Consider the following 12,903-nt stretch of genomic DNA (forward strand, 5'->3'; position numbering starts at 1 on the left):
CTGGGAAAAAGCACTGTGACGTCATGGGCTTCAGCTGCAGACAAGTACAGCCTGTCTCCGTCATGTAGTATTTCATCAAGATCCTGCGTGGTCCACAGAGACACGTCCTTGAAACAGTGATGTGCCACTGCTCGCATTGCCATGGCCGTACACTGCCTTCCCCGACCCTCGAATCTGGAATCCCCTTGATGAAAGCTTCCTCGGACATGGATTCCCATGGTTGGCAAACACTGACCAAAACAGAAAGGAAAGCAACGCTTTGAAACTCAAGGACAAAAATATGGCAAGATGGGGCACGCCCATGCTAAGCATGCCTTACTAGATTTCAAATCTAATAAATATTTATGAGACTTATGATGGTTTCACTCGATATTTCATTGCAGATACTGTTCGTGGAACAAAAGTAATATTAAAGTGTACTAATTTTTCAAAAAAAACAAAATCTCAACAACAACAAAATCTGCCAGAATGTTACGTGTCAGTCAGCCTGCCTCGTGTCTCAACCTGCCCCGGTGTCCCCCACCAATACAATTATACAAAACAACGAAGTTGTGCTAAATAATGATTAATACTGGTTATTATAGTCTTAAATGCTTGGTAATATGCATTGGTTTATTTTGATATTCGTTGTAGGCTTTATTCAGAGATCTTGGATATTTTCACTTACCTATTTTCGTGGTTTGATGCTTCAGCTTTCGTGGTTTGATGTTTTGGCAATTGTGGCGCCAAACAACAGGAACAAGAAAGTAAAATAAAAATGTGAATCGCAATTTTTACGAAAAGTATTAAAATTGAAGAGAAAGCTGGAGAACAATTGTCGTATGTGAGAAACTTGAGGCATTCCTAGCAATCATTTTGTAAAAATCTGCAATGCTACAACCGTAAGTTGACATACGACAGTTGTGTATCCGGCAAAAAATGAAAAATACAAATACAGTTGAGGTAAATCAATTTACGGCAGTCTTCTTCCCACAAGATTCGAAGTGAGTTGAGATACAGTAATTTGTTTTTTGATGACAGGGCGTTTATTTATAGGAGATAGTGTTTACGACTTTGCTAAGTTATGCCCCTTGATATGGTGATATGGTATGCCAAAAATGTCAAAAAAGCAAAAAATGGAGTTACGGCAGTTGTATTCCCGGACGGCGATATTTAGTCAAGTTTTGACTAAATATTTTAACATCGAGGGGGAATCGAAACGAGGGTCGTGGTGTATGTGCGTGTGTGTGTGCGTGCGTGTGTGCGTGTGTGTGTGTGTGTGTGTGTAGAGCGATTCAGACTAAACTACTGGACCGATCTTTATGAAATTTGACATGAGAGTTCCTGGGTATGAAATCCCCGAACGTTTTTTTCATTTTTTTGATAAATGTCTTTGATGACGTCATATCCGGCTTTTCGTGAAAGTTGAGGCGGCACTGTCACGCCCTCATTTTTCAACCAAATTGGTTGAAATTTTGGTCAAGTACTCTTCGACGAAGCCCGGGGTTCGGTATTGCATTTCAGCTTGGTGGCTTAAAAATTAATTGATGACTTTGGTCAATAAAAATCTGAAAATTGTAAAAAAAAATAAAAATTTATAAAACGATCCAAATTTACATTTATCTTATTCTCCATCATTTGCTGATTCCAAAAACATATAAATATGTTATATTCGGATTAAAAACAAGCTCTGAAAATTAAATATATAAAAATTATTATCAAATTTTTTTTTTCGAAATCAATTTAAAAACACTTTCATCTTATTCTTTGTCGGTTCCTGATTCCAAAAATATATAGATATGATATGTTTGGATTAAAAACACGCTCAGAAAGTTAAAACGAAGAGAGGTACAGTAAAGCGTGCTATCCTTCTCAGCGCAACGAATACCCCGCTCTTCTTGTCAATTCCACGTGCACTGCCTTTGCCACGGGCGGTGGAGTGACGATGCTACGAGTATACGGTCTTGCTTCGTTGCGTTGCGTTCAGTTTCATTCTGTGAGTTCGACAGCTACTTGACTAAATATTGTATTTTCGCCTTACGCGACTTGTTTCTTTTTACATTTAGTCAAGTTTTGACTAAATGTTTTAACGTAGAGGGGGGAATCGAGACGAGGGTCGTGGTGGTGTATGTGTGTGTGTGTGTGTGTGTAGAGCGATTCAGAGTAAACTACTGGACCGATCTTTATGAAATTTTACATGAGAGTTCCTGGGTATGATATCCCCAGATGTTTTTTTCATTTTTTTGATAAATGTCTTTGATGACGTCATATCCGGCTTTTCGTGAAAGTTGAGGCGGCACTGTCACGCTCTCATTTTTCAACCAAATTGGTTGAAATTTTGGTCAAGTAATCTTCGACGAAGCCCGGACTTTGGTATTGCATTTCAGCTTGGAGGCTTAAAATTTAATTAATGAGTTTTCTCATTAAAGTTGTCATTAAAATCGATTTTTCGCAAACAGATTTAAAATTGATTGCATCGTATTCTTAATCACATTCTGAATCTAAAAATATATACATATGTCATGTTTACTCTTAAAATGTGATCACAATTAACGAAAATAGAATAATTAGTCTTACGATTAAAATGTAAGAAATCGATCCAAAAATGATGTCATCTTATTCGTGATCATTTCCTGATTCCAAAAACATATGGATATGATAGGTTGTATTCAAAACAAGCTCAGAAAGTTAACAAGAATACAGAAAAGTGCGCTTTTCTGCTTAGCACAATACGCTACCGCGCTAATCTGGCGTGTCAATATCACTACGTTTTGCACGTGGAAGGTGAGCGATTTCCTTCACGCGGGGATTGACGAAGCTGTACTGTCTTAGTGAATAAATACAGTGCATTCAGTTTCATTCCGTGAGTTCGACAGCTTGACTAAATGTAGTAATTTCGCCTTACGCGACTTGTTTTTTTCTGTTCTCTCTGTTTTGAGACCTTAGATCATGTGGTTGTGTAAAGTTGTGCACAAGCTTTAGATGATGATGTGTTGCGATCTTTGTTTTTAATCTATGTTACTCTATGCTTTTGGAAGACTCCCATGTGAGTTCTCTTCTTCAGTAAGAGTCCTTCTGTTTCAGGTATCATGACCGCTTTGGAGTGGAAGTCGGCAAAACAACAGTCCTGATCTATGCTGGGAACATGACGGGTAGAAAGTAAGTCAACTAAACCGGGTAGAGATTGTTAAGATATGTATGGAATTTTGTGTGTGAAAAAGTTGTTATTCTTGTCTGAATGTTTGTGTCTCTCCCCCTCCCCGTTCTGTATCTGTTTCTTTCTCTTTCTCTTTCTCTCCCAACCTTCCAGTTCTGTCTCTTTCTTTCTCTCCGCCTCTCTCTTTCAGTGTCTCTTTCTTTCTCTCCGCCTCTCTCTTTCAGTGTCTCTTTCTTTCTCTCCGCCTCTCTCTTTCAGTGTCTCTTTCTTTCTCTCCGCCTCTCTCTTTGAGTGTCTCTTTTTTTCTCTCCGCCTCTCTCTTTCAGTGTCTCTTTCTTTCTCTCCGCCTCTCTCTTTCAGTGTCTCTTTCTTTCTCTCCGCCTCTCTCTTTCAGTGTCTCTTTCTTTCTCTCCGCCTCTCTCTTTCAGTGTCTCTTTCTTTCTCTCCGCCTCTCTCTTTCAGTGTCTCTTTCTTTCTCTCCGCCTCTCTCTTTCAGTGTCTCTTTCTTTCTCTCCGCCTCTCTCTTTCAGTGTCTCTTTCTTTCTCTCTGCCTCTCTCTTTCAGTGTCTCTTTCTTTCTCTCCGCCTCTCTCTTTCAGTGTCTCTTTCTTTCTCTCCGCCTCTCTTTCAGTGTCTCTTTCTTTCTCTTCGCCTCTCTCTTTCAGTGTCTCTTTCTTTCTCTCCGCCTCTCTCTTTCAGTGTCTCTTTCTTTCTCTCCGCCTCTCTCTTTCAGTGTCTCTTTCTTTCTCTCCGCCTCTCTCTTTCAGTGTCTCTTTCTTTCTCTCCGCCTCTCTCTTTCAGTGTCTCTTTCTTTCTCTCCGCCTCTCTCTTTCAGTGTCTCTTTCTTTCTCTCCGCCTCTCTCTTTCAGTGTCTCTTTCTTTCTCTCCGCCTCTCTCTTTCAGTGTCTCTTTCTTTCTCTCCGCCTCTCTCTTTCAGTGTCTCTTTCTTTCTCTCCGCCTCTCTCTTTCGGTGTCTCTTTCTTTCTCTCCGCCTCTCTCTTTCAGTGTCTCTTTCTTTCTCTCCGCCTCTCTCTTTCAGTGTCTCTTTCTTTCTCTCCGCCTCTCTCTTTCAGTGTCTCTTTCTTTCTCTCCGCCTCTCTCTTTCAGTGTCTCTTTCTTTCTCTCCGCCTCTCTCTTTCAGTGTCTCTTTCTTTCTCTCCGCCTCTCTCTTTCAATGTCTCTTTCTTTCTCTCCGCCTCTCTCTTTCGGTGTCTCTTTCTTTCTCTCCGCCTATCTCTTTCAGTGTCTCTTTCTTTCTCTCCGCCTCTCTCTTTCAGTGTCTCTTTCTTTCTCTCCGCCTCTCTCTTTCAGTGTCTCTTTCTTTCTCTCCGCCTCTCTCTTTCAGTGTCTCTTTCTTTCTCTCCGCCTCTCTCTTTCAGTGTCTCTTTCTTTCTCTCCGCCTCTCTCTTTCAGTGTCTCTTTCTTTCTCTCCGCCTCTCTCTTTCAGTGTCTCTTTCTTCCTCTCCGCCTCTCTCTTTCAGTGTCTCTCTCTTTCTCTCCGCCTCTCTCTTTCAGTGTCTCTTTCTTTCTCTCCGCCTCTCTCTTTCAGTGTCTCTTTCTTTCTCTCCGCCTCTCTCTTTCATTGTCTCTTTCTTTCTCTCTGCCTCTTTCTTTCAGTGTCTCTTTCTTTCTCTCCGCCTCTCTCCTTCAGTGTCTCTTTCTTTCTCTCCGCCTCTCTCTTTCAGTGTCTCTTTCTTTCTCTCCTCCTCTCTCTTTCAGTGTCTCTTTCTTTCTCTCCGCCTCTCTCTTTCAGTGTCTCTTTCTTTCTCTCCGCCTCTCTCTTTCAGTGTCTCTTTCTTCCTCCCCCTTCTTTCTTTCTTTCTCGCTCTCTTCCTCTTCTCTCTCCCTTTCTTCATGCATAACACGGTAGCGGTTCCAGGTCTGAATTTTTGAAGGGCAATAAAATTACATTTTGGAGCCTTCATTATGTTGCGTATCTCTGTTGCAGGTACGTGTACACATCACAAGGGAGAGTCTCGGCAGAGAAACAGTTCAGCGTCAGGCGTACTCCTTTTGCTCTTCAAACCACCTGCAAGGTATGTTAGACAGTCCAATCAGCATTAAATCCAAGCCATCAGTTGAGAAAGGTTCTTTCACTAATCAACATCACTACCCAGCTGACAGTAATATGCTTCACTACATTTACACACAGTGCTACCTGTCGTGGAAGGGACCGGCCAAACGTGTCCCTTCATTGCAGGTGGCCTGTCATGAGAGGTAGATTTTAGTAGAGATGATAAACAAGGGGACAATCAATCAATGAGTCTTATATCGCCCATATTCCGTGGGTACAGTTCTAGGCGCTCTGCAGTGATGCCGTGTGAGATGAAATTTTATACGGCCAGTAGATTGCAGCCATTTTGGCGCATATTTACCTTTCACGGCCTATTATTCCAAGTCACACGGGTATAGGTAGACAATGATTAAATTACATATTCTTACTCCGAGTCACATATTAGCATTGACGCAGTCGAGATGCTAGGTAAACTGAAACGCTATCCCGTCTATAGTCTAAGGGAAGCAACCCAAGCTAAAAAAGTAGCAAGCTTGCTACCCTGGGTTGCCTCCCGTAGCGTGTCACGCCACAGATCTCGTACCCAGTACGAGACACCCTCATTCGACATCTTTCAGCCAGAGAGACAGGTCGTGCTGATTTCGCTCCTAGGCTGTTGTTTGCTGTCTGCTTGACACCCACCGGCCTTGGCTCCCCGTCTGCTCATTGCTGTTCCTAGCGGTGAGATCGTTTCATTTTGTTGTTGTTTGCATTGCCATTCTGCTGAGAATTTTCTCGTCCGCGGACTTGTGAATTTTACTCGGTAGTTTGTTGCTGTGGCCGCCATTTTGGTCGCCATTTTTCGCTTACACGTGGTGTTTTTCGCTGGTTAGTTTGGGTCCGTGCTCGGACTTTTAGCGTTGACCAGTAGCACTATTACCTCCTTGTAACTTGTACTTTGTGCTAGTTTATTCTGCTGAAGTTTTACGTCCTAGAGACTTGTGTATTTTCAGTAGTCTGTTTTTCTTGCGCGACAGCATGTCGGATAGTGAGAAAAAGAGAGCGGCTAAGGCCGAGAGTAAGGGCAAAGGCCCTGGCAAACCTAAGTCCTCGGCTTCTACTTCTTCGGCTAGGAACCCCACGGTTCACGTTTCCGACCCGAAGACTAACTTCGTTTTTTCGGTGCCCATTTCGGCGCCGGAGGAGACTTCGTCTGGCTCGCGGGCGGCGGGCATTACTACTACCACGTCCATTTTGACCCCGGTACCTGTGCCTGAGGCTGGCACTCTTGTGGCTAGCATTTTGTCCTCTTTGCTTCCAGAAATTCGGACGCTCGTGCGTACAGAGATGGCGCGGACGGACCCTGTTTCCAGCTCTGCCTCCCTCCCGGGGGTGTGCGACCCTCGGTCGTTGGCTTCCTGTGTTCCTGCTGTTTCCGGATCACCTGTCCAGCCTGCTGGCTTCGGCGTTGGTGCTGGAGGCCGTGAGCAGGGAGGCGTTTCTCTTCTCGGCCGGCGCTCGGTGGCTTCCGCTTGCGGGAGTGCACCTGAGCAGGTCCCTTTTGGGATACGGTCGTCGCAAGGTATGTGCTCGCAGCAGCCGTCCGCGGCAGCTGCACTTCCAGTTCCTGGAAGTAGTGGTTCACTGGACAGCGGACAGACCATGGTCCCTGCCGGTTTGAGCTACGAATTACGTAAGCAGTCGTTCACGGCAGCTTCCCTTCCGGCTCCGGCCGGAAGTAGTGGTTCACTGGAAAGCGGACAGACCATGGTCCCATCCGGTTCGAGCCACGAACTACGTAAGCAGTCGTTTACGGCAGCTTCTCTTCCGGTTCCGGCCGGAAGTGTTGGTTCACTGGTATGCGGACAGACCATGGTCCCTTCCGGTTCGAGCTTTGCCCAGTTTCAGCAGCCGTTTCCGGCAGCTGCCCTTCCTGCCTGGGCGGGAAGTGTGGGTCCAGCTGATCGTGCACAGTCCTCTGTCACTTCCGGTTCCGGCCTAGGGCTTCCGGGTTGTAGCTGGCAGACTCCACAGCCATGGCATAGCTATGCCGTTGCGTCTGCTCTTCCGGCTCCTCCCGGTTCTTCCGGTTCGGTTCTCGCCGCGTCCGTTGGGATGCCGGCGGATTTCGAATTCGGTCGTTCTCCTGGGCATTCGGGCTTTCTGCCTCTGTTGGATCAGCAGCAGCCACACACTCCGGTGGTGTCTGCTAGCTCCTCCCTTCAGCTGCCTTCGGTTGCTGGCGTTTCTCACCCTCCTCTTAGCCAGGGTGTGAGTTTCGTCGATGACCAACAGGAGGGGCGTTTGGCTTCCGGCCTGTCCTCGCAGCGTCACTTGTCGGGTTCCTTGGGCTATGAGCCTTCCCCTTCATGTGGCGTTTCGGACCTTGGGTCTGTGGACGAGGAGCAGCTGCCTTCGGCGGCTCCGGCCAGCTTCAGGGCAGCGCTTGAAGCGGCCGCGGAAGTCACTTCGCGTTATTTCCCGGAAGGGGCTTCGTCTTCGACCACGCCTTCGGCGTCGGGTCCGTCGGCGATGGCAGACTTCCGGTGGGCGAAGGAGGAGGACAGCTACTTCCGGTTTGAAGAATCACCGTCAGTGGCTTTCCAGCTTTCTCGTTTGTTCGCCAAGCCCGCTCCTGCCGGCAGCGGGTTGCCTCCAGCAGCAGTTCCGCTTCTGGTGCCGTATGGCACAGCTCCGGAACATGCTTTGCCTTATCTGGCTGCTGCAACACAGGCAGACTTCTTCGTGCCCTTGGCGGCTCAAAGGAAGTTGCCTTGGCCTAAGGCTTCACGGAACCTTCTTTCGTCCTTTGCTCTGCCGCGTGCGCCGCTTCCGGTCACGCCGGCATTGCTACCTCTTTTGACGAAGCCTTTGAAGAAGGATTCCGTTCTCCCTCTTTCGGAGCAGTCTCTCCTGTCCTCTGAGGAGGTGGGAAGGCAGCTCCTGGAACTCAGTTCCATTTCGGAGACTATCCTGCGGGCTCTTTCACGTGCTCTTACAGAATCTTTGGCTCCCTTTACCTTGAGTAAGGAGCAAGATTCGGAGGACGTATCCACACTCCTCTCCACGCTGGCAAGGGTGAACGAGGAACAAATGAGATTGTCCTCTCTGCAGTACGTACATTTTGTCTCGTGCAGAAGGGACTTGTTTCTCACCCACTCCCAGTTCTCTGAGGAGTCGACGAGAAACACTCTCAGATCGTCGCCCTTGGTGGATGGTGCTCTCTTCGGCAACCTGGCCGCTGATGCCAGGAAGCAGGAGATCGACACCAACAGAGAACAGCAGTTCTCTTCCTTTGCGCTTCAGTCCCTGAAGCAGCCCAAGCAGGCTGCTCCTCAGCAGGCTCAGCACAAACAGGCTAAGACCTCTGCTCAGGCACATCCTGCTTCCCGGAAAAGATCTATTGCCCCTTCCCGCGGGTCGGGCAAGAGATCTTTTTCGAGGAGGGGTAGGGGCTCTTCCAGTGGAAAGCCCCACCCCCAATGAAGCGTTCCCGGCTTCACGCCCCCCCCGCCCTCCACCTTGGTGATGGCGGGGGGCCTCGCTCGGGCACTTCCACATTGGCTGGCCGCCATACGCAGCCGATGGTTAGTGGGTGTTGTGAAGTCGGGATTCCGCTTGCTTTGGCTGGGGGACAAGGCCCCTCTTACCAGGTGTCCTCCAGCCTTCAAGCCCCCCTTCTCACAGGAGGCAAGGGCCGTCCTCCAGTCGGAGGTTGCCTCACTGATAGAGAAGGGCGCGGTGGAAGCGGTCTCGGACCACAGCTCCCCGGGGTTTTATGGACGGCTTTTCGCGGTCCCCAAAGCTTCGGGAGCTTGGCGTCCTGTCTTGGATCTTTCGTTTCTCAACAAGTTTTTGAGAACGATTCGATTCAAGATGGAGACTCCTGCCTCGGTTCGGGACGCTCTCCGCCCAGGAGACTGGGTGACCTCGATCGACTTGACGGATGCGTACTTCCATATTCTGGTGCATCCCGCCGACCGGAAATGGCTCCGTTTCCGGTGGGCCAGTCAAGTCTACCAGTTCCGCGCACTGCCTTTTGGGCTGTCCCTTGCCCCATGGATCTTTACCATGGTGGTGAGGCAGCTTTGCGCGCTGGTGAGGTCACAGGGAGTGCGGCTGCGAGCATACCTCGACGACTGGCTCATCATGGGCCAGAGCGAGGCTCTCTGCAGGCAGCACACTCTCTTGGTTCTCCGGGAGGCCAGCTTGCTGGGATTCTCGGTCAACCAGACGAAGTCAGAGCTCGTGCCGTCTCAGTCATTCACTTACCTGGGGATGACGTTCAATACGGTCACCTGGACTGTCCAGCCTTCGCAGAAGCGGGTGGACAAGCTCCAGGCTCTCATCCGCTCTACTTCGCTTCTCCTGAGGGCTTCCCTTCGGACTTTGGCCTCCATCCTGGGGCAGATGGAGTCCATGGCCCTTCTGGTTCCACTAGGGAGAGCTCACAAACGCCCGCTTCAGCACGCGCTGAAGCCGTTGGTGGACTCTCCTTGTGTGGATTGGAACACTCTGGTTCCCCTTGGGGATTGGTTCCAGGCTGCAACCCTCCCGTGGCTGGACTCGGGATGGGTATGCAGGGGGGTTCCCATTGTTTCCCCCCCTCCCAACATGGACCTGTTCACGGACGCGTCCTTGCTGGGTTGGGGGGCTCACACGGACCGGCTCACGGCCTCCGGACTGTGGTCTGCGGAACAGAGCACATGGCACATCAACTCGCTAGAGTTGGAGGCCGTGTTCCTTGCTCTGGTCGCGTTCCTCCCTTCCCTGGCAGCCAAGCGTGTGCGTCTGTTCACGGACAATACGACAGTGGCTGCCTACGTGAACAAGCAGGGAGGTTCGCGGTCCCCCACTCTCTCCCGCAGAACGTGCGAGATCCTCTCCTGGTGCTCCCAGCGGGAGATCTCTCTCTCAGCGCGTTACCTGCCAGGGAGCCTCAACACACTGGCGGACGCGCTCAGCCGCTCCGACAGGGTGTTGCAGGCGGAATGGACCATCACGCATGGTGCCCTTCTCCGCCTTTGGGCTGTGGCCCCGAAGCCTGTGGTGGATCTCTTCGCCACCAGATTCTCCAGGCGCCTTCCGGTGTTTGTCTCCCCCTTCCCCGATCCGGAAGCGTGGGGGACCAACGCCTTGGACATCCCCTGGACAGGGCTGGAGGCTTATGCCTTCCCACCCTTCCAGCTGCTCAGCCAAGTCCTCAGGAAGGCGGAATTGGAGAGGCCGTCCCTGCTTCTGGTCACCCCTCTGTGGCCGTCTCAGCCCTGGTTTCCGGACCTTCTGAGACTCGCACACGGCCCTCCAATTCCTCTGGCTCTGGTACCAGGCGAACTCGTTCAGCCTCGCACCGGAGTTCCTCACGGGCACCCGCAGTCTCTCAATCTTCACGCGTGGAGACTGTGAGGTCCGCTCTGAGGCGGTCTGGGGCTTCCGACCGCACCTTGGAGTTGGTGCAGCGCTCGCATAGGGCCTCTACCTCCTCAGTGTATTCGTCGCATTGGCGTGCCTGGGTCACCTGGTGTCAGGCTCATGGGCTGAACCCGATGGCTCCTCGTACTATGCACGTAGCCAACCACTTAGCGGATTTGTCTTCCCAGGGGGCTTCTTCCTCCTCTTTGAAGGTTCGCAGGTCGGCGATTGCCTCGACTCTTAAACAGATCGGTCATACCATCAATGTTAGTGGAGTTGTCGCTGGGGTTATTAAGGGCGCGTCTTTGCAGGACGTTAAGCGCTCTCCTCTGCCCAAGTGGGATCTTTTCCTTGTCCTCGAGTTCTTGCGCTCGGCGGACTTCGAGCCTCTAGAGGGCTCTAGCCTCGCGAACCTTACTCGTAAGGCTCTGTTTTTGCTACTTCTGGCTTCGGCCCGCAGAGGTAGCGAGATACACGCTCTTTCAGGCAGTCCGCAGGACATTGGCCGAGAGCGTGACGGCTCCTTGTCTTTGCATTTCCGGGAGGCCTTTCTGGCCAAGAATCAGACACCGGATCAGCCTTCTCCCTGTGTCCTTGTGAGGCCCCTGTCTCATATTGTGGCACAAGATGACCCAGACATGGTCAATTGCCCGGTTAGGGCCCTGGAGGCATATTTAGCCCGGACTCAACCCATCAGGTCGAGCTCCCAGAGGCTCCTCTTTATTTCCTTGAATACGTCCATGGACAGAGATATCACGAGGACTACCTTGGCCAGGTGGGTGTCGGCTCTCATAAAACAAGCTTATGTGTGGAGTCTGGCACAAAAGGGGGGGGCTCAGCCTGCCTTCCCTCTCCAGTCGGCTAGAATGCACGAGTCCCGGGCATGGGCATCGTCATTGGCTGTTTTGAGGTCCCGAAGACTCGACGACGTCCTGCGCACAGCATACTGGCGTTCAGACGACGTCTTTATCTCGTTCTACTTGAGAGACATCGCCGCGGTATGCCGTGATGGCTCAAGGACCCTCCCCGCACTGGTGGCAGCGGGGCAATGCCTCTCCAGATCTTAACAGTGAGTTTGAAATTTTTACTTCTTACCCACCACCTTGTTGGAGTTATCTGCTAATATGTGACTCGGAGTAAGAATATGTAATTTAATCGAAAATTTTTAATTAAATTTTCATTTGATTAAGGGGAGGTGGGCCAGTGCACTACCTTTTTTTCAATTTTGAATGTTTTATTGTGTCTGAATGTTATTTTATGAAAGAAATGAACAAATGATGACAAAGAATAGTCACTTTTTGTATTTTCGGTTGCTGGTTTTTGTTTTACGCGACAAAAACAGAAATACAGGCAAATCCAGCTAACTCACAAACGGTTAAGTCAAAAATGCGCTTAGCACACAAAGAAATTCTGGTCCGGAATTATCCCTCTTTATCTATGTGTACAAAGTACCCTGAGCTCGAAATGGGATTTCTCTTACGTAAGTCGAAAGACGGATAGCACACAACAGAAAGTCAGTCCCAAAGACAAAGTTTACTCTATATTTACTACAGCAACTCGAAACACGAAACTGTCTCACACTAGCGCATTGTGTAACCTTATTCCCTTCTTCTCTACACGGACGGACTGGTCAGTCGGCACGCAATAAAGTATGAACTGAAGTTAGGAGGGGGCGAGGAGTAAGGAGGGCGAGGAGTAAGGAGGGGGCGAGGAGTAAGGAGAATTATCCAATTCCAAGAAAACATTCTGAAAAGGGTGGGGAAGTGGTGACAAGGCAGTGAACGCACTCACCATGCAGATAGAGCCGCATGTCATAATCATTCTTCTTGTCTGGCTTTATTGACTGCATGCCGATCTTGTGGCAGTGACTTTTCACTCTTCAGTCGGACTGTACACAAACCGCCCTCACTCTTCCTCACTGACTACCCTAAGCCCTGACAACTGATCCTTGGAAGAGTACACCTCTCTATTTCTCTCCAATGCTCTTCCTGCTGACTTCGGTGACACCGGACACCCCACTGAGTTTAGCCAGCTACCCCCCCCCCCCCCCCCCCCCCCCCAGCCATGTACTGTTTGGTGCTGTGGCCAGAGAGGTGTCACCGGCTAATTGAGGCCAGCTGCACTGCACTGTTCACTCAGAGCAAAACTAGTTGACTGTGTCTAACTTTTGACAAAGCAACACAACTGAAGGGTTCACAGATTAGGTAACCGACTCACTGGTCAAGGCTGCAGGGAAACAAGAGTATCTTGTCAATGAAAGAGGTTACACACAGATACGCGATGCTGAGAACGGTGGCCGATTTTTCACTCTCTTTCTCGGAGGGCCTTCATCATTGCAGGGACTGCTGTAAAGAAATGCTTGC

The 12,903-nt window shown here is 49.6% G+C and overlaps 1 protein-coding gene across 4 annotated transcripts in view; it reads left to right on the forward strand.

Moving 5' to 3' along the window:
* Positions 1 to 12,903, forward strand: part of LOC138978321 (5'-3' exoribonuclease 1-like) — a 71,840-nt gene that overhangs the window by 24,454 nt on the left and 34,483 nt on the right. For all 4 annotated transcript variants that reach the window (XM_070351027.1, XM_070351029.1, XM_070351030.1 and 1 more), the window contains exons 21-22: positions 3,064 to 3,138; positions 5,084 to 5,171. In XM_070351027.1, coding sequence (XP_070207128.1) covers positions 3,064 to 3,138; positions 5,084 to 5,171 — 163 coding nt within the window. The remainder of the gene's footprint in view (positions 1 to 3,063; positions 3,139 to 5,083; positions 5,172 to 12,903) is intronic.

This window comes from Littorina saxatilis, linkage group LG10 (assembly GCF_037325665.1).
Source record: "Littorina saxatilis isolate snail1 linkage group LG10, US_GU_Lsax_2.0, whole genome shotgun sequence".
Taxonomy (NCBI): domain Eukaryota; kingdom Metazoa; phylum Mollusca; class Gastropoda; order Littorinimorpha; family Littorinidae; genus Littorina; species Littorina saxatilis.